General features: G+C 45.2%; 1 protein-coding gene across 1 annotated transcript in view; it reads right to left on the minus strand.

The window, feature by feature from the left end:
- The window catches only part of LOC136751870 (voltage-dependent T-type calcium channel subunit alpha-1I), a 96,131-nt gene extending 75,100 nt beyond the window's left edge, over positions 1-21,031 (minus strand). The window contains exons 1-2 of the mRNA XM_066707625.1: positions 20,924-21,031; positions 8,307-8,440 (exon numbers count right to left, since the gene is read on the minus strand). Of these exons, the coding sequence (XP_066563722.1) occupies positions 8,307-8,440; positions 20,924-21,016 (227 nt within the window). The 5' untranslated portion in view covers positions 21,017-21,031. The remainder of the gene's footprint in view (positions 1-8,306; positions 8,441-20,923) is intronic.
- Positions 21,032-21,246: the final 215 nt, after the last annotated feature.

Below are 21,246 nucleotides of genomic sequence, written 5' to 3' on the forward strand. Positions count from 1 at the left end.
GTGCATACATTGGATGCATAAGGATTCACCCCCCAAGGACGTCTGGACATTTTGTAATGATACAATCTGGAACTAAAATTGATTTAATTTGGATTTTCTGTCACTGATCTACACAGTATTATATTATGTCAATGTTGCATACAAAAATTAAAAATCTATTATAATTTTTTTTAAATTTAACTATGAATACAACAAATGAAGACGTGATTGCGTAAATATTAACTTGCTTTGCTATGACACAATTAAATAAGCTATGGTGCAGCCAATTGCCGTCAGAAGTCGCATAATTTGTTGAAAAGAGTCCATCTGTGTCCAATTAGTGTCACATGATCTCAAATAAAATACACCTGTTTCTGGAAGGCCCTAGAGCACTGCTGCTCAAACCCAGTCCTCAAGAGCTCCTATCCAACAGGTTTTACAGGTAACCCTTAATCATAATTTTCTTAACTCGGCTCCCAGGACCGTGTTTGGGCACCACTGCCCTACAGTATATCAGAGAGCATATCCAAACAACCACACCATGAAGACCAAGCAGCTTTCAAAACAAGTCTGAGAAAAAGGTCTGGAAAAGCACCAGTCAGGGTTGGGGCTATTAAAAAAACATCCCAAACTTTGAACATCCCCTGGAGCACAGTTAACTCCATTATGAAAAATGGAAAGAATATGGCACAACTATGACTTAGAGAAGCCATCAAGATGCCAATGGTATATCTGAAGGAGCTACAGAGTTCCACAGCCAGGATGGGAGAAACTGTCCATATGTCAACTATTACCCAGGTGCCCCATAAAGCTGGAATATGGATTGTCACGGAGAAAGCCATTACTGAAAATCCATCACATGAAATCCCATTTGGATTTTGCCATAAGGCATGTGGAAGAGACACAGCAAAGATGTGGCAAAAGGTTCTCTGATCAGATGTACTTTTTGGCCTAAATGCAAAATGCTATGTGTGGCACAAACCCAACACTGTTCACATCCCTGAGAACACCATCCCCACAGTAAAGTATGGTGGCAGCATCATGTTATGGGCATATTTTTCAATGGCAGGGACTAGAAAATTTGTCAGGATTAAGGGCATGATGGAGCCAAATACAGGAAAATCTTTTAGGAAAACCTGCTTCAGTCTGGAAGAAACCTTGGACTGGGGCCGAGGTTCACCTTTCAGCAACACAATGATCCTAAACATACGGCCAAGGCTACACTGGAGTGGTTTTAAAACAAGAAGCTGAGTGTCCTAGAATAGCTTAGACAAAGCCCAGACCTTATTCCAATTGACAATCTGTGGCAAGACTTGAAAGTTGCCATTACTCAACTGTGTCCATCCAACTATTGTGATCTTGAGCAATTTTGCAAAAAATACAGAAACCAGATGTGCAAAGTTGGTAGATACATACCCAAAAAGACTAGCAGCTGTATTTGCTGCCAAGGTGTTTCTACCATGTATTGCCTCGGAGTGGTGAATACTTATGCAACTAACACATTTCATTTTTTGTATGTTTAATTAACTTGTGTTTCAGAATAAAAACATATTTAGCATCTTTAAGGTGTTGTGTATGTGGTGTTAATCAAAGGGAGAGAATCACAATTAAATCTCACTGTCATTCCAGATTGTAATATAACAAAATGGCAAAAAATCCTTGGGAGGTGAATACTTATGCAATCAACTGTATGTGCATGTGTGTGTATGAATTCAGATCCAAGGGACGTTGTGGTGACAGGATTTTGCAAACACCAGGGAGGATGTTGTGAAAATGTTCCCAAAACATTATAAATGGACATAAATAACTACACTGAAGAGATATGGAATGATATTCACACATGACTAAAGCACAGTACACAGAATAAATAGCTTAAGTAAAATGTATGCCCATTTTTTTTGTGTGCGTGTGTGCATGTGCTTTCATACCCTTTTCAGCACCCCCCTCCCCCTTCCCAATTCTCAACAGATGACATCAAAGACGTGTCATAAAGTGGGAGGGGGGGGAGATGAAAACTTTCTTGCAGAGAGTCAATATTGAACTTTGCCAGGAAAAAAAAAAGAGAGAGAGGAACTTATCGAAATCCGATGCTTTGCTGTGGAAATTGAGTACTCCCTGCAGCATTTCTTAAACTTCTGGAAGCCTGCTGCATGCTGTTTCAAACACTGCTAGCGGGAGATTGCAGACTATGCTGCCTCACCATGATACCCCCCTGTATAAATATATACATTTTTTCTATTACCTGAATCCAGTTATATACGACTGCTGATGCCACCAGAACAGAGACTCATTGTTGGGACTCTGCACAGCACAGCAGTCTGATTTTAAGCTGGGAACCTATTATTTTCAGTTATGTTCTTTCTTTATTTTTATATTTATTTATTTATTTATTTATTTATTTATTTATTTAAAGAAGAAGAATGGGCCCCCAGCTCCTGTCTAGTCAATAGAAATATCCTGGTGTCTACAAATCACCAAAACGCATTTTGGTTGTTGGGGCTGGGAAACGGAGCAGGTATATAATGGCAGGGTGAGAGCAATTGAGGACTCTCAATTGGTCCAGCTGGTTGTCACTGAGGAATGCCAGAGGAGCAGTCAGTCAGTGTGTCAGTGCAACAACAATAGCTGACAGAGGATCAGATCGGGTGACATTGGCTTAACAGGACTGAACTGGAAGTGAACCCTCAGTGTGAATATATACACTATTACTATTCCTTCTGCTCCATCAGTGAGCTGACCATGAAGCAGATGTGATCTGCTGTTATCTTCCACTGTGATTTAAGATCAATGGGTTCAGCTTAGCTCTCAACCAAGACACAAGAGACAGAAAGAGTGACAGCAGTGAATCCAATACAGCCCCAGGTGACACATTGTGCTCTGGCAATGCTATGTGAAGTTGCAGTTTGGTTGTGTTTTGGTTCTGACAAGAAGCCTGTGCCATGATACAGTTTGGGTTCGATGAGTATGGCTCCAAAGAGGGCCCTGTAAGATTATTATTATTTAGAACATTATTATGCCACAGACAGAGAACATTATCGACTTTGTGTGGTCGAGGTCACATCTTTATCAGAACCAGAACATAACCAAACTACAACTCTCTCACAAGGTTGCCAGAATGAAATGTGTCATTTGGGTCATTACAATAATTTGCTGTCATGCCTTGGGGTGATTTTGGGGGTTTATCTTTGGTTGTTTTTCTTTCATATCTCTTCTTTCTTTCATTCTCAAACAGCAAAACTCAAACTGTATCCAAAAGTTTAAATATTTAATTGTGACTGGATCTGACTGGAGGCAAGGGTGTGTGAACCATTGTGTCTGTGTGAGTGTGTGTGTCTGTTTGTGAGCGTGTGCTTGTGTGTGAGAGTGTTTATAGTTCTTACTGTCCCACTTACTCTTTCTTTCCCCACCTCCTTGCTCTCTCCCTTTCTCCCTTTCCTTGTTTGTCTCTTTACCTCCAGCTCTCCTTCTCTCCCACTATTCTTCCCACCCACTCTTTCTTTTCACTTATCCCTCCTCTCTTTCAATCCCTCTCTAAAAATCCAGCTCTCCCTCTCTCCCTTATCCTCCATTCTGTTAATTCATTTCACTCCTCTTTTCCTCTCTCTCCATTTCCTGGAGCTCCTCCTCTCCTCACCCCCTTTCTTCCCCTCTCTCTCAATCTCTCCATGCCTTTCTTTCTCAGTATCCCCAGCTTTCCATCCTCCTCTTTATCTCTCTCCTCCTCAATCCTTCCATCTTTCTTTCTCAAAATCATTCTGAGTTTTATACACAGGCAGGGAACAGAGTTTTACTAAAGTAGGTAAGATAGTTCCCTAATTATTCCATAATTTCCTTCTCTCTTTTCCTTTACCTTCCTATTATACCCAGCTCTCCCTCTCTCCTTCTCTGCTCTATTTTTCCATCTCACTCCAGAGTCTCTGTCTACCTCCCTCCCCCACACTGACTGACTGCTACACTGTCTGACTCACTGACTGATACACTGACTGACAGATTGGTCTTCATATGCTGTCCCTTCAAATTTATTGGGGGAAAAGGGAGAGAGAAGCCCTGAATGCCAAGTTCTGCAGGAACGTGCTGAAGCTCCACAGGAGCAGCCCCAACAATGGCTGCCAAGCCGAACTGGGGCACCTGCCTCTGGCTTGTGCAGTGCAGATGAGAGCCCCGAAATACTGGCTGCACCTGAAACACAGCAGCCCAGAGACTCTCCAGCACAGCACCCTGAGGCAGCAGGAACGCACCCCCCACACAGACACCCTCGGCCAGCTGGCCCTGAGGCTCTGTGCCCAGAGCCACACTGACAGCACAGAGATACTGAACAGCCAAGGCAGGAGACAGCCCCCCCAGCTCCAGCACATCACTGTGACGCTGCACTGCAGCTACATTGAGCAAACTAAACAACAAAACAAGCTGGAGTACTACAGGGCCCTGGGCAGAGCATACAGCCAGGCAGGCTACCTGACACTGGTCACAGACCCCAAGCAGAGATGGACTCTGACCAGGTACAGACTGAGTGATCACAACCTGGAGGTGGAGACTGGACAGCACAGGCAGACCTGAACCCCCAGAGACAGACGCTTGTGTGGACAGTGTGGGTCTGGAGAGGTAGAGACAGAGGCACACTTCACCCTGACCTGCTCCAAATATACACAGGTCAGAGATGCCTTTTTCTCTAGATCCACCAGCAGAGTCCCTGACTTCCCTCAGCTCAGCACAGAGGCACGGCTCAGAGTGGTGCTGGTGGAGCACAGAGACTGCGTTGTGATCGCAGCAGAGTACGCCACAGCCTGCCACACGGACAGAGAACCACAACCCTGTCTCCTCACCACCAACACAGCACATAAACCATGTAAAATATATGTAAAATGTAAATAACCCAATATTTTATTTTATATTTGTAAAGCTTTTTAATGTTAGTGTATTTAATTTCAAAGTACCCGATTTCTTTGGCAATACTTGTGCCAACATCTCATGCCAATAAAGCTTGTCTCATGCTAATAAAGCTTGTTTTGAATTTGAATTTGATACAGTATTCCTTAATGTTCCACTCTCCCTTCCTCTCTTGCTCTCTCTCCCTCTCATTCTAATCCCTCACTTCTCCTGTAGAGAATAGGGGAGACAGATCTCTGTACACAGACACAGATTACTCTGCCCTGCCTACCTCTTCAATTTGATCTCTGTTCTCCCTCTCCTCTGCACTCCACTGTGGATTAACTTCTTCCAGTGAAAGAGAGAGATACAGTGCAGTGCTTCACTTTTTCCACATTTTGTTATGTTACAGCCTTATTCCAAAATGGATTAAATTCATTATTTTCCTTTGCTCAATACTTTGTTGAAGCACCTTTGGCACCAATTACAGCCTCATGTCTTTTTGAGTATGATGCTACAAGCTTGGCACACCTATTTTTGGGCAGTTTCTCCCAATCTTCTTTGCAGGACCTCTCAAGCTCCATCAGGTTGGATGGGGAGCGTCAGTGCACAGCCATTTTCAGATCTCTCCAGAGATGTTCAATCGGCTTCAAGTCTGGGCTCTGGCTGGGCCACTCAAGGACATTCACAGAGTTGTCCTGTAGCCACTCCTTTGTTATCTTGGCTGTGTGCTTAGGGTCATTGTCCTGTTGGAAGATGAACCTTCACCCCAGTCTGAGGTCCAGAGTGCTCTGGAGCAGGTTTTCATCAAGAATGTCTGTGTACATTGCTGCATTCATCTTTCCCTCGATCCTGACTAGTCTCCCAGTTCTTGCCACTGAAAAACATCCCCACAGCATGATGCTGCCATCACCATGCTTCACTGTAGGGATGGTATTGGCCAGGTGATGAGCGGTGCCTGGTTTCCTCCAGACATGACGCTTGCCATTCAGGCCAAAGAGTTCAATCTTTGTTTCATCAGTCCGAGAGTCCTTCGGGTGCCTTTTGGCAAACTCCAGGCGGGCTGTCATGTGCCTTTTACTGAGGAGTGGCTTCCGTCTGGCCACTCTACCATACATGCCTAATTGGTGGAGTGCTGCACAGATGGTTGTTCTTTTGGAAGGTTCTCCTCTCTCCACAGAGACATGCTGGAGCTCTGTCAGAGTGACCATTGGGTTCTTGGTCACCTCCCTGACTAAGGCCCTTCTCAGTTTGGCCAGGCGGCCAGCTCTAGGAAGAGTCTTGGTGGTTCCAAACTTCTTCCATTTACGGATGATGGAGGCCACTGTGCTCATTGGGACCTTCAATGCTGCAGACATTTTTCTGTACCCTTCCCCAGATCTGTGCCTCGATACAATCCTGTCTCGGAGATCTACAGACAATTTCTTGGACTGCATGGCTTGGTTTGTTGCACTGGCATGCACTGTTAACTGTGGGACCTTATATAAACAGGTGTGTGCCTTTCCAAATCATATCCAATCATCTGAATTTACCACAGGTGGACTCCAATCAAGTTGTAGAAACATCTCAAGGATGATCAGTGGAAACAGATGATTAGTGGAAAGGGAGCACTGTGGAGTAGTGGTTAGGGCTCTGGACTCAAATCCGGGGTGGGGCAGTGCTGTTGTACCCTTGAGCAAGTTACTTCACTTACTTTGCTCCAGTAAAATGCCCAGCTGTATAAATGGGTACAATTGTAAGTTGCCCTGGATAAGAGCGTCTGCTAAATGACAAATAATGTAATGTAATGTAACAGGATGCACCTGAGCTCAATTTTGAGAGTCATGGCAAAGGCTGTGAATACTTATGTACATGTGCTTTTTTTGTTTTTTATTTTTAATAAATTTGCAAAGATTTCAAAAAATTGCCTCCAATAGTGTCAATGTGGCAAGTTGGCTCTGTCATGGCATGGCTGTTGGTAGGGGCTGGGTCATCAGCGTTGACAGCTGCGTCTCATTTAGACCAGGGAGATCACAGATCACCAAGCCAGTGCTAAGTCTTGGAGTGCCCTAGAACCTTTCCTTTTTCCTTTCTTTTTTCCACTCCCCTGGGCATTTGAAGATTCTCAGTGAGGAGGATATTGTTACTTTCTTTTGAGACTGTTCAACATGCTGAACCCTCCATTTTCTGCTATCTTGTTACAGTCAATTGCAGCTACAAAGTATAATACACAGAGTTTTGTACAGGGAGGGAACACAGTTTAACTAAAGTAGGTAAGATAGTTCCCTAATTATGTTTTTTATGTTTTTTATTAAGTAAAATTAACTATAAGGAACATTCGAAAAATGTCTCTCTCTTCATCTCCAACTACCACTTTCACTCCCTCCCTCCCTCCCTCCCTCTCTCATGGCTATGCAGTCATTCACGCTGTACTTGGGAACCTCAATCTCTTTTGATCAGACATGACTCTGTGGGGGGTGGGCTGCTCCTGGCACTCCTCCCCCACCTCTAATCTAACGATCTGCTGTTTGACTCAGTTCCCATTAACCCTCCCCCATACACAGCACACAGCAGACACATAGAGAGACACAGAGATGCACAGAGACAGAGAGAGAGAGAGAGAGAGAGAGGGAGAGAGAGAGACCTAGAGACACAGGAATGAAAGATAGAGACAATCACCTCTTCCTCTTTCCATGTGCGTCTCCTCCACCCCCTTCCTCTCTCCATGTGCTTCTCTACCTCCTCTCCCTCATTCCCTCTCTTCCTCCCTCTCTCTATGTTTTTCTGCTCCTCCCCCTCCCTCTCACACTCTCTCCCCCCCCACACTTCCTCCATGTGCTCTCTCTCTCTCTCTCTCTCTCTCTCTCTCTCTCTCTCTCTCTCTCTCTCTCTCTCTCTCCACAGCGTAGGTGGCTGCTCGGCTCGCGCACGTTTGACAGAGTCACTATTCATCCGCTCTCAGCTCAGACTCTGCTAAGCTAAAAATAAACTCCTTTACCAAAAAAGAAAAAAGAAAGAAAAAATAAACTGAGAAAAAAACAACCCTCACCATCAAAAAAACCAAAAACAATTACCAACACAGCTGGGGGGGTGGGGGGTGGTTGTAGAAGAGAAGACCTGACATTGTACTTTCAAGTTTTTATTTTTATTTTATTTCCTATTAATTTACCTTTTGAAATATTTGCCACGCTAATATACTGTACTGTCCAACCAGTCAGTCAGTCAGTCAGTTAGTGCATCAGTCAGTCAATGTATCAGTCAGTAAGTCGGTCCTTCGGTCGGTCAGTCACTCAGTGCATCAGTTATTCAGTCAGTGAGTGTGCCAGTCAGTCAGTCTGAATCAGATATCACCTGACCATCAAACATCACAAAAGCTACAGCACACCAGAAGGGATTGAAGGCAAGAAGAAATTGGAGACAACAATTTTGTGTAGTACAGGGGCATCAGCTGGGTGGGTGAAGTGAAAATAGGTGTGTCTTACCCAGCCATGACAATGAAGAAGTCCAGCCGGTTCCAGGTGTCGCCAAGGTAACACCTCCTCCCGAAGATCCCAAGAGCCACCATCTTCACAACCATCTCCAGAGCAAAGAAAATGTAGATGAACGCATCAAAGGCCTGGGAGAGAGAGAAAGGCAGTGAGAGGGTGAGTAAGAGAGATAGGGGAAGAGTGAGAGAAAGGAATTGTGTAAGGGAGTGAGAGTGAGGGAGAGAGAAAGGGTGAGCAAGAGGGAGAGCAAGTGAGAGGGGGGTTATAGAGAGCTCACAGCTGGACAGAGCCATTGAGAGAAAGAGAGGGGTTATAGTTATAGTGAATCGGTGAACACCTGGATAGATTGAGAGAGTGATACATTGTGATATTGTGGTTTTATGAGGATTTCCCAAGATATATTGAATAAGTGGTCAAGGAGAGAAGGAAGGGGGGGAGAGGCAGAGAACAGTACTGTATTGTATTATAACCTGCAAAGAGAGAGAGAGAGAAAGAGAAAGGGAAAATGACTGTTTTGTCATGAGTATGTTTTGTAATGTTTTATTATAGAGATCTACTGAGACACAGAAGTTAGCCACACAGACAGGTGGAGATTTATAGAGTGGCCCAGCAGTTATCTAGGAGGCTGCGTGGGTGCATGTATATGTGTCTGTGTGTGTGAGAGAGGGAGGGAGATCTACTGAGATACAGTGGTCAGGCAGACAGTGTGAGACACAGAGACAGAGACAGTTAATGCATCCTTGACGGCAATTTTCCCGCATTCAAATCCAGTGTGAATGGGGGGCAACAGGAAAAAAGCAGGCAAATGTTGCCGGCAATTTGGTGGCATTTCAGTGTGATATCTATACAGAGGAGAAATAGAGGAAGAGAGAAAGAGAGAGGGAGGGAGATTTATAGAAAACAACCAAGATGCAGTAGTGTGCAAGACAGAAGGAGAAGCAGAAGGAGACAGAGAGAGGAAGAGAGAGAGAGAGAGAGAGAGAGAGAGAGAGAGAGAGAGAGAGAGAGAGAGAGAGAGAGAGAGAGAGAGAGAGAGAGAGAGAGACAGGCCGCCTAGCTATCAGCGACAGACCCAGCTCTAAAGGTTTCAATCTTGACTCAGGAGTGGAAAACGACAGGATCTGCATTTTACAGTAACACACCGCTAAAATGTCACATCGTATTTCACTGTAAATAATACAGTGAGATACAGGCAAATGTATAGCAGTGTTTTATAGTGTACAGTGGTTAGCCACAAAGACATTTACATAGACCTGACACCTGTACAGTTCTTATCTAAGGCTGAAAAGTAGAGAGAGAGAGTGAGAGAGAGAAAGATAGAGAGAGACTATGGCTACAATACATGGACTTGGTTTTGTGTACAACAGATTGAACTTGGATTACGGACTGTGTATGGTTGCTAGTGTGTTTTCTTCTTCATGTTTATTATTAATATTTGTGTAGTTAGGGGTCATGTGTTTAGGTAGACTTGAAGAGGAGTTTAAGTTTGTCTCAATTTGATTTTGAGCACTGTTATAAACTTGCACTTATTTGCACTGTATCCTGTCTATGTGTTCCTTGAGTGCCTTGAGTGCCCCGGCAGTGCTGGACATACCCCTCACACTGTCACAGTAGGTTTGAATGACTGCATGTATGTACAGTATGTACAGGGTGATTATATAAGAACAGCATTTCAAAAATGTATTGTGATCCAACTAGTCTTGCGCCCTATGCCTGCCAGGATGGATGGATGGATTGTGTTCTGACTACATATTTCACACTGACAGTTGCCAGGGTTACCTGCAGAGCTCATAATGCTGGACACCCAGAAACTAGAAAAGAAACGATAGTTTGCATATGCAACCATGGTTATCTGAGAGAAGAAGCACGGCTCAAGGGGGAGGGGTTTTCAGCGTGCATCGCTGGAACGTATCAAAGACATTTGTTTATCAAAGCTGCCACTGGCCCTTGTGCACGTCACTCAAACAGGACCCTACCACTTCCTGTTTGTACAAAAGGAGGCGTCTGCACAAAGACTTCCTCTTTTCACCGGGATCTAGAACTCTCGCGCAACCTTGCAACCCTTGGGCAGTGCTTCTTTTCTCAGATAACCACAGTTGCATATGCAATCTATCGTTATCTTTCGAGAAGCACTGCCCAAGGGAGAGGGGTTACAGTATAACCAAACCGTCGCAACGGAGGAGGCAGTGAGCTGGTAAGAGAGCTTGCCCCGAGGCGTACCTACTAGGAGCCGTACCAACTCTATGACAGAAGCCACAGGGGCTCCTTGGGGCCACATCTGGGCTGCCCAGACCCGAAGACCGCAGTCACGCTGAACTAAGAAGAAATAATGAATGGTGTATCCATGGGGCAACAAGAACCTTGTGCCTATCGCAAAGCCTAGTAATAGCAGCCTCCTGCTCTTCTAGCAGGGCTAGGAGCAGGGCCAATACCAAGACCACACCCTGTGCGCAACATGCAGCGGGCTAGCCAGACTGGATAGCCACTGCTGGATAATTCAATTAAATAATGGAACAATATGTACAACTCAAGTGCCTTCCGCTGGACACAGCAGCAGTGGCCCCCAGCACATCTAGCATAGCTGGGGTGGGGCCACAGACTGTTGGCAAAGGAACTACAGTGGGGGAAAAAAGTATTTGATCTCCTGCTGATTTTGTACATTTGCCCACTGACAAAGAAATGATCAGTCTATAATTTTAATGGTAGGTGTATTTTAACAGTGAGAGACAGAATAACAACAAAAAAATCCAGAAAAATGCATTTCAAAAAAGTTATACATTGATTTGCATGTTAATGAGGGAAATAAGTATTTGACCCCTTCGACTTAGTCCTTGGTGGCAAAACCCTTGTTGGCAATCACAGAGGTCAGACGTTTCTTGTAGTTGGCCACCAGGTTTGCACACATCTCAGGAGGGATTTTGTCCCACTCCTCTTTGCAGATCCTCTCCAAGTCATTAAGGTTTCGAGGCTGACGTTTGGCAACTCGAACCTTCAGCTCCCTCCACAGATATTCTATGGGATTAAGGTCTGGAGACTGGCTAGGTCACTCCAGGACCTTAACGTGCTTCTTCTTGAGCCACTCCTTTGTTGCCTTGGCTGTGTGTTTTGGGTCATTGTCATGCTGGAATAACCATCCACGACCCATTTTCAATGCCCTGGCTGAGGGAAGGAGGTTCTCACCCAAGATTTGACGGTACATGGCCCCGTCCATCGTCCCTTTGATGTGGTGCAGTTGTCCAGTCCCTTTAGCAGAAAAACACCCCCAAAGCATAATGTTTCCACCTCCATGTTTAACGGTGGGGATGGTGTTCTTGGGGTCATTCCTCCTCCTCCAAACACGGCGAGTTGAGTTGATGCCAAAGAGCTCGATTTTGGTCTCATCTGACCACAACACTTTCACCCAGTTCTCCTCTGAATCATTCAGATGTTCATTGGCAAACTTCAGACAGGCCTGTACATGTGCTTTCTTGAGCAGGGGGACCTTGCGGGCGCTGCAGGATTTCAGTCCTTCACGGCGTAGTGTGTTACCATTTGTTTTCTTGGTGACTATGGTCCCAGCTGCCTTGAGATCATTAACAAGATCCTCCCGTGTAGTTCTGGGCTGATTCCTCACCGTTCTCCACGTCCACGAGGTGAGATCTTGCATGGAGCCCCAGACCGAGGGAGACTGACAGTTATTTTGTGTTTCTTCCATTTGCGAATAATCGCACCAACTGTTGTCACTTTCTCACCAAGCTGCTTGGCGATGGTCTTGTAGCCCATTCCAGCCTTGTGTAGGTCTACAATCTTGTCCCTGACATCCTTGGGCAGCTCTTTGGTCTTGGCCGTGGTGGAGAGTTTGGAATCTGATTGATTGATTGCTTCTGTGGACAGGTGTCTTTTATATAGGTAACGAGCTGAGATTAGGAGCACTTCCTTTAAGAGAGTGCTCCTTATCTCAGCTCGTTACCTGTATAAAAGACACCTGGGATCCAGAAATCTTGCTGATTGATAGGGGATCAAATACTTATTTCTCTCATTAACATGCAAATCAATGTATAACTTTTTTGAAATGCGTTTTTCTGGATTTTTTTGTTGTTATTCTGTCTCTCACTGTTAAAATACACCTACCATTAAAATTATAGACTGATCATTTCTTTGTCAGTGGGCAAACGTACAAAATCAGCAGGGGATCAAATACTTTTTTCCCTCACTGTATATACATAGCGAGTCACAACGTGTCCTCGCTAACAATAGGAGCAGTCGTCCAAGCTCAAATTAATAAGGAGTGTACAAGCTCAACTGTCTATTCCAATGAACTATACTTAGCAAAAAAAGAAAAATCCCTTTTTCAGGACACTGTATTTTAAAGCAGCTATATGCTGTGATCTATATTCTGGACTCTGTAATAAATCACATTGAACCTGAATTGTCTTAGTTCCAGTCACTGCTACAGGAGGTTCCATTTTCTTACAGTAAGGTCAGTGAGGTCATAGTTATAAAAATTTAGGACACTAAAGAGACCTTTCTACTGACTCTGAAAAACACCAAAAGAAAGATGCCCAGGTTCCCTACGTGACCATGCCTTAGGCATGCTGCAAGGAGGCATGAGGACTGCAGATGTGGCCAGGGCAATAAATTGCAATATCCGTACTGTGAGACACCTAAGACAGCTCTACAGGGAGACAGGAAGGACAGCTGATCATCCTCGCAGTGGCAGACCATGTGTAACAACACCTGCACAGGATTGGCACATCCGAATATCACACTTGTGGGACAGGTTCAGGATGGCAAAAACAACTGCCCGAGTTACACCAGGAACGCACAATCCCTCCATCAGTGTTCAGGCTGTCCACAATAGGCTGAGAGAGGCTGGACTGAGGGCTTGTAGCCTGTTGTAAGGCAGGTCCTTACCAGACATCACCTGGGCACAAACCCACCTTCGCTGGACGTGATTTCCTGCAAGACAGGAATGTCAGTGTTCTGCCATGGCCAGCAAAGAGCCCGGATCTCAATCCCATTGAGCACGTCTGGGACCTGTTGGATCGAAGGGTGAGGGCTAGGGCCATTCCCCCCAGAAATGTGCAGGAACTTGCAAGTGCCTTGGTGGAAGAGTGGGGTAACATTTCACAGCATGAACTGGCAAATCTGGTGCAGTACATGTGGAGGAGATGCACTGCAGTACTTAATGCAGCTGGTGGCCACACCAGATACTGACTGTTACTTTTGATTTTGACCCCCCCTTTATTCAGGGACACATTATTCCATTTCTGTTAGTCACATGTCTGTGAAACTTGTTCAGTTTATGTCTTAGTTGTTGAATCTTTTTATGTTCATACAAATATTTACACATGTTAATTTTGCTGAAAATAAAAGCAGTTGAAAGTGAGAGGAAGTTTATTTTTTTTGCTGAGTATATATACAGCCAGCTCATGCACCACACACAAAACACAGGAGCAAGTTACACATTGCAAGCCAGCAGCTAGCGGCAAATTATGCTCTACTGATGTCAATAAATGAATGATATACACAGTGGGGCACAAGAGTAAACTCAAAGCCTCCCACTGAATACAGCAGCAGCGGCCCTCTGCACAGCTAGTATTGCTAGGGCGGGGCCACAGGCCTGCTGGCAAAGGAACTATGTACAATGGAGTGGTACAGGTGTAAAAAACCCATGCACTCCCATCTACAGAATGAACTAAATGTAAGTCACAGTCCGGTAGGAAGGGAAAACGGTTCTGTGTTGCTTTTCCCAAGCACACTCAACAGGGGCAGACAGGGATAGAAAAGCCAGAAGCCAACACCGGATTTCCAATAAAGGAACCAGGCCCATCAAGTCCATCGTGTCGATCCCCAGGGTCTCTGATTGATCCTGAACGGAGAACCGTAGGGGACGATGTGTGGACTCCGCCAAAGCGAAGAGGTCCACATCTACCTTGCCACAGCGGCTCCAAAGCTGCTGAATCATCAGCGGGTGGAGGCACCATTCTGACACCGGGGGGCCTCCCCGAGGTAGGAGGTCCGTCACCATGTTGGAGATGCTTGGGAGGTGGGCTGCTCTGATGTAGCGCACCTGAGGCTGCGTCCATAGAAGCAGACGACACACTAGCCGATATAGTGTATGCGACCAGAGACCTCTCTGCTTGTTGATGTAGGCAACCACCGCTGTGTTGTCTGTCTGCACTAAAATATGACTGCATGAAGGGTCAAAAAGGGTCAGCATGAAGTGAGAGAGGAGGAGGAGCACAGCTCGTAATTCCAGGGCGTTGATATGGAGGGCCCTGATGGGTAGACTCCAACTGCCCCGGACTCCCTGTCCATTGCAGACAGCTCCTCAACCCTGCTTGGAGGCGTCTGTTGTCAAAACCACTTGGTGGCAGATTGGTCCCAACGGCACACAGAGGGTTAAATTCAAAGGGCTCCGCCAACAACGGAGTGCCTTCCAGCACGCTTGAGTGAGCAAGGATGTATCCCATGGGACCCAAACCACCACTGCAGAGGCCTTAGATGAAGGAGGCTGAGGGGGAGGGTTTGGGACGCAGCCGCTAGAAGGCCCAGCAGCCTCTGACAAAGGGACACCCGGACACGGGCTCTCAACCGGAAAAGGGAGAGACACGCATTTATGGAGGCAACTCTCTCTGGCATCAGCGTGGACAGCATGGCAATGGAATCGAGGCACAGTCCAAGGAACTACACCTGCTGAGTTGGCACAAGACAGCTCTTCTCTCTGTTGACCCGAAGGCCCAACTTGGAGAGGCGGTCAGAGATCAGGCTTGTGTGGCTCTGAACCTGCTCCCTGGAGTTCGAACAGACCAGCCAGTTATAGATAATTGAGGATGCGGACCCCCTGGTAATGCAAGGGGGCCAACACTGCGTCCATGCACTTGGAGAAAGTGTGAGGAGCTAGAAACAGGCCAAATGGGAGAGAAGCGAACTCAAACGCTCGGCCTTCGAAGGCAAAGCGGAGAAACTTCCTGTGTGCCTGCACAATGGGGATGTGAAAATAGGTATCTTTCAAATCCACCTAGGTTAACCAGTCTCCAGGCTTGATAGACTGAGACATGGTGCGCAGGGTGAACATATTGACACGCAACACCTTGAGGCAGCGATTCAGGGACCTCAGATCCAAGATGGGGTGGAAACCGTCATCTTTCTTGGGCACAAGGAAGTATGGGGAATAGAATCCCTCGTACAGCCACGGAGAGAGATTTCGACGTGAAGTACCACACACTGCAAGTAGTGTGCAGCATCTCTCCCCCTGTCTGTGGAGCTTGGACCCTTGCACAGGCGTCTCAGCAGAGATGAGATTGACATTGAGGAAGAGGAGGGGGAGGGGGCCCGGGGATACCCTGGGGGGTACCAGGAACAATGGGCGCCGCGCTGTTCGGAATTCAGAGGGCCCATGGTAGTAAAACCACCAGCTGAAGCGGGGTTTAGTGCAGGCTGTAATGCGGGTGTAAGCCGGCGGAGGAGCCCCTCTCGTGGGCGAGGTCTCTTACTACAGACCGAGGCTTATCCGGGCAGCCAAGCCACCACTATTACTGCCACTCCGTGCGCTCTCGCTGTGGAGGAATAAGTCCTGTGGACAAAAACCCTCACAGTGAACTAGCCTGAATAATAATAATAATAATAATAATAATAATAATAATAATAATAATAATAATAATAATAAATGACTAGTAGTTGTGTGAAAGCCGAGATGAATTGAGGACGGAACAAAACAGACGGAACAAAACAGAGTGGCTAATTTAAATAAAATTAAAATAACACAACAACACACAACTGTAGCGAAAAATGCTATTTCAGTTTTTTATTCACACAAAAGCTCTCACCTGTCTTGACAAACCAAGGCGAAGGGCAAAAAGAGGAAGTCTTTGTGCAGACGTCACCCTTTATACAAACAGGAAGTGGAAGGGTCCAGTTTGAGTGATGGGCACAAGGGCCAATGACAGCTTTGATAGACAAATGTCTTCAATACGTTCCAGCGATGCGTGCTGAAAACCCTTCCCACTTGGGCAGTGCTTCTAACTTGAAAGATAACTGAGTTTTATTGGTATTATTGGTGTATCAGAAATAGGTAGTGCACAATATATTTTTGAAATTGTTCACTTTTTATGGTAACCCTGTATGCATGTATGTACACTCACCTAAAGGATTATTAGGAACACCATACTAATACTGTGTTTGACCCCCTTTTGCCTTCAGAACTGCCTTAATTCTACGTGGCATTGATACAACAAGGTGCTGAAAGCATTCTTTAGAAATGTTGGCCCATATTGATAGGATAGCATCTTGCAGTTGATGGAGATTTGTGGGATGCACATCCAGGGCACGAAGCTCCCGTTCCACCACATCCCAAAGATGCTCTATTGGGTTGAGATCTGGTGACTGTGGGGGCCAGTTTAGTACAGTGAACTCAATGTCATGTTCAAGAAACCAATTTGAAATTATTCGACCTTTGTGACATGGTGCATTATCCTGCTGGAAGTAACCATCAGAGGATGGGTACATGGTGGTCATAAAGGGATGGACATGGTCAGAAACAATGCTCAGGTAGGCCGTGGCATTTAAACGATGCCCAATTGGCACTAAGGGGCCTAAAGTGTGCCAAGAAAACATCCCCCACACCATTACACCACCACCACCAGCCTGCACAGTGGTAACAAGGCATGATGGATCCATGTTCTCATTCTGTTTACGCCAAATTCTGACTCTACCATCTGAATGTCTCAACAGAAATCGAGACCCATCAGACCAGGCAACATTTTTCCAGTCTTCAACTGTCCAATTTTGGTGAGCTTGTGCAAATTGTAGCCTCTTTTTCCTATTTGTAGTGGAGATGAGTGGTACCCGGTGGGGTCTTCTGCTGTTGTAGCCCATCCGCCTCAAGGTTGTACGTGTTGTGGCTTCACAAATGCTTTGCTGCATACCTCGGTTGTAACGAGTGGTTATTTCAGTCAAAGTTGCTCTTCTATCAGCTTGAATCAGTCGGCCCATTCTCCTCTGACCTCTAGCATCAACCAGGCATTTTTCGCCCACAGGACTGCCGCATACTGGATGTTTATCCCTTTTCACACCATTCTTTGTAAACCCTAGAAATGGTTGTGCGTGAAAATCCCAGTAACTGAGCAGATTGTGAAATACTCAGACCGGCCCGTCTGGCACCAACAACCATGCCACGCTCAAAATTGCTTAAATCACCTTTCTTTCCCATTCAGACATTCAGTTTGGAGTTCAGGAGATTGTCTTGACCAGGACCACACCCCTAAATGCATTGAAGCAACTGCCATGTGATTGGTTGGTTAGATAATTGCATTAATGAGAAATTGAACAGGTGTTCCTAATAATCCTTTAGGTGAGTGTATATCACTGTTTGATAAAAGTAGTAATAAATGTAGCATTAGTAGTAATAGTAACAGTGGTAGCATTAGTAGTAGTCATATCAGTAATTGAAGCAGTATCAATAGAAGCAGTAACATTAGTAATAGCAGTAGTAATATCAGTCATAGCAGCAACACTAATAGCAGAGGTACTGTAGAAGTAGTGGTAGCAGCAAAAGTAGCAGTAATAATTGTAGTAATAATAGTAGGAGCAGCAGTAGCATATGCAAATATCTCTGTCCAACTCACATAGTTTTACAATCATTAACTACCCAGCTGACACATCGCGCTCTGGCAGTGTTGTGTGAGGGTGGCAGTTTGGTTGTGTTTCGATTCTGACAAAGTCGACAGGAGAGAAGCGTCGCCCACACGTCTGACCCCGAACACCCATAGTTGGTCTCATTCTCTGTCTGTGGTGCACTACCAATGTCTGTACGTCTCACAGGACCCTCTCTGGAACAATACACATTGAGCGCAAACTGTTTAATTTCGCAGACATTTACATTTTGTTCATTTTTGTTTTTTCATTTCACATGCACTGTTTATTCTCTGAATTTTGATTTTGTACTTTCCAAATATTACCCCCCCACACACACATCATGGTGAATATCACTGAAAGTGCAAGACAAGATCAGACTGGGCTACAGGTGTTAATGTATACAGGTGTGTGTTAGGCAGGTGCTGAGAATAGTTCAGACTACAGGTGCTGAGAGGAGCTCAGACAGTGCAGTTCACAGGCAGAGAAAGAGAGGGGAAGGATATGAATGAGAGAGGAAGAGATCTACAGAGAAATTATAATATAAAGCAACAATAGTAATGGACAGGGGAAGGGAGTAATGGAGAGAGAATCTTCCACTACACAGAGATAAGCCTGCTGCACTGTAACAAGATCCAAAGAGATCTGACCAGATTCAACAACTAGACAGTGATGGGGTGGGGGCTGGGGAGAGAGAGAGAGAGACTGGGTTGAGACCTGAGGTCAATGAGAATTAAAATGTCAATTCCAGTAGTTTTCTGGATCACAGTCACATTGCTGTCGCGTTCAGTTGTCCAATGAGGCTATATAATGACAGTGACATGAACACGGTGCCAACGTCATTGGGTGGTTTGCATTGTAGCTGTAACAGGCAGGGAGTGAAAAACCTATAGCTGGAGTATTGTGTGAGTATTTTTAAATACACCTATTTCTCAGTGTGTGCCACGTGATATTACCAAGATACATCACATCGGGTGGAATTCAATTCCAGTATCATAAAGCGCACAGCACTTATAAAATGTTAACTTTTCGTATTTAATTCCTTCCTTCAACCACACAAACAACAAAGAGAAACGAATAAATACATTAATAAACATGTCACATTTGTGATTGTTTAATTGTAAATATATTTACCAGCTGTAGGTGTTGGGAGAGGAGCCACAGGGGACGGAGACTGCAGCATGCTACGTAAACGAGGTACACATCAAACACAGTAACAAACACAACTATACAACAGTCTCAATTCGAGATAAATTATTCTGATGCTGACATTTCAGAGCCCTATTCCACGCTCATTATGAAAGCCACTTTTAATGCACAGTGTTTCACAGACCTGTGTTTTTACAAACGATACACACTGCTCCAGCGCTTACATTCACTTGTTTTTTCTCCATCCATGTGGGTTTGGGGGGGGGGGGGGTTATTTCAGAGAATTTCTGTTTCATGTATTCCCTTTTCTTCCCCCAAAAATAAAACAACACATGAGACTTCACTTATAAATAAACAAGACAGATAGTATACTGTAACGCCTGCTACATCGCTTGTGACCGATATTTCTCCCACTCTGTGACGTAAAACTGACGCTAGCTGTTTACGTCGGTCTTGTAGTTTCGAAGAAGCGGCTGACATCCAGGCTTGAGAGGGCTCGTATGTTTGTTTGTTTTCCGGACTACTGTTTCACCCACCTGTTTCAGCTTTTTTTTTTTTTTTTTAATCCTGTTCTATTCCTCCTCTTTGTGTGCTTGTGTTCTGTGTTACTAATGTAGCCTATATAAATAAATAAGCAAACAAACAAAGAAGTTAGACAACTGCCTCTTAGGTTGTCAAATTGATGTTTTTTGGATCTTAGCCAAAATATCGACATTTCCAAAATCCCCATGTTAATGTTTATAGGACGAGAGCAGCAAGCCTAGCTTGATGAAGATAACTCAGGATGTATCGATCATTATCAATTAATAAATTATCACTACGATTTTGTGGGAGAGTGGGAGTGGGGTGGAGTTATGGTAAAAAGTGTGTGTGGTGGTGGGGGTGCTGCTGTTGCTACTGCTACTGCTAAAATTGTTACTCCTGCTACTGTTACTGCTACAGCTACTGTTGTGACTGCAACTACTTCTCCTACTATTGCTGTCTCTGCTACTGCTGCTGCTACTGCTGTTAATGCTGCTATTGTCTGAGGTGTCAAAACTCCCCAGGAGATTATTGATGGGATTAGTGTAGCACTTTCCTTTCACACGCAGAGCAGAGCAAAGCGGAGTAGAGTGGAGTCTGAAGGGAGGCCAGCTGCGTGGGGGCTGAGATGAAAGCTGATGAGAGAGTGACTGTGTATGTGTGTGTGAGAGAGAGACAGAGATAGAGAAAGGGAGAAAGGGAAACGGGGAGAGTGAGAAAGGTCTGTTTATAACGTCAACTAATTTAGAATTGTTTTGTAAATTATGTGTTTGCTGTTTATGTTAAGTGCATAAGGGATAGGGAGGGAGAAGGATAGGGTGGGAGATTGAGAGAGAGAGGGGTAGGGGGATGGAAAGAAACGGAGAACGAAGGAGAAGGAAAGGGGGATGGAAAGGGAGGAAGAGAGAATTAAATGGAGAGAGAAAGAAGGAGATGGAGAAGAGATGGAGGGAGGGGTACAGAAGGAGAGGGGAGAGAACTACTATCACTGCTGCCAATGCTACTACTACAACTACTGCTGTTGTTACTACGGCTGCTACTACTGCTGAAGGGAATCAGAGTCATTCAGAGAGAGAGAAAGGGAGATAAACAGACAGAGATAGAAACAAATAGAATGAAAGAGAGGAGGGATTCAGAGACCGAGGTAGAGAGAGAAGGACAGAGACACAGAGAGTGAGATGAGTCACTCAGGGAGAGTGACAGCACTGAGAGATATACAGATAGAGAGACTCAGAGAGAGAGGGACACACACAGACAGAGGAACTCAGAGTGAGACTAAGAGAAGGGACACATACAGACAGAGGGACACAGGTGTGCAGGGTTACCTGCAGGATCTGGCAGCGGTCGGAGGAGCAGTCAATGTTCTCACAGGGCTGGTACATCCCCAGGGTCACGCAGTTGAGCAGGATCACCATCATACTAACGTGCTCGAACCACGTGCACAGGAGTCCAAGTCAAGGCTTCACACTTGGGAGACTGGGCATCACAGCAGCAGCAGCAGCACACACACAGCCACTCGTACACTTGTACTTACACACACACACACACACACACACACATGCACACACACGCACTCACACAGTACAAGGATATATCAATCCAGTTACAGCCATTTAGACAAACACACACTGTGTATAACAGTAGAGTG

Source organism: Amia ocellicauda, chromosome 6 (genome assembly GCF_036373705.1).
Source record: "Amia ocellicauda isolate fAmiCal2 chromosome 6, fAmiCal2.hap1, whole genome shotgun sequence".
NCBI classification, from domain to species: domain Eukaryota; kingdom Metazoa; phylum Chordata; class Actinopteri; order Amiiformes; family Amiidae; genus Amia; species Amia ocellicauda.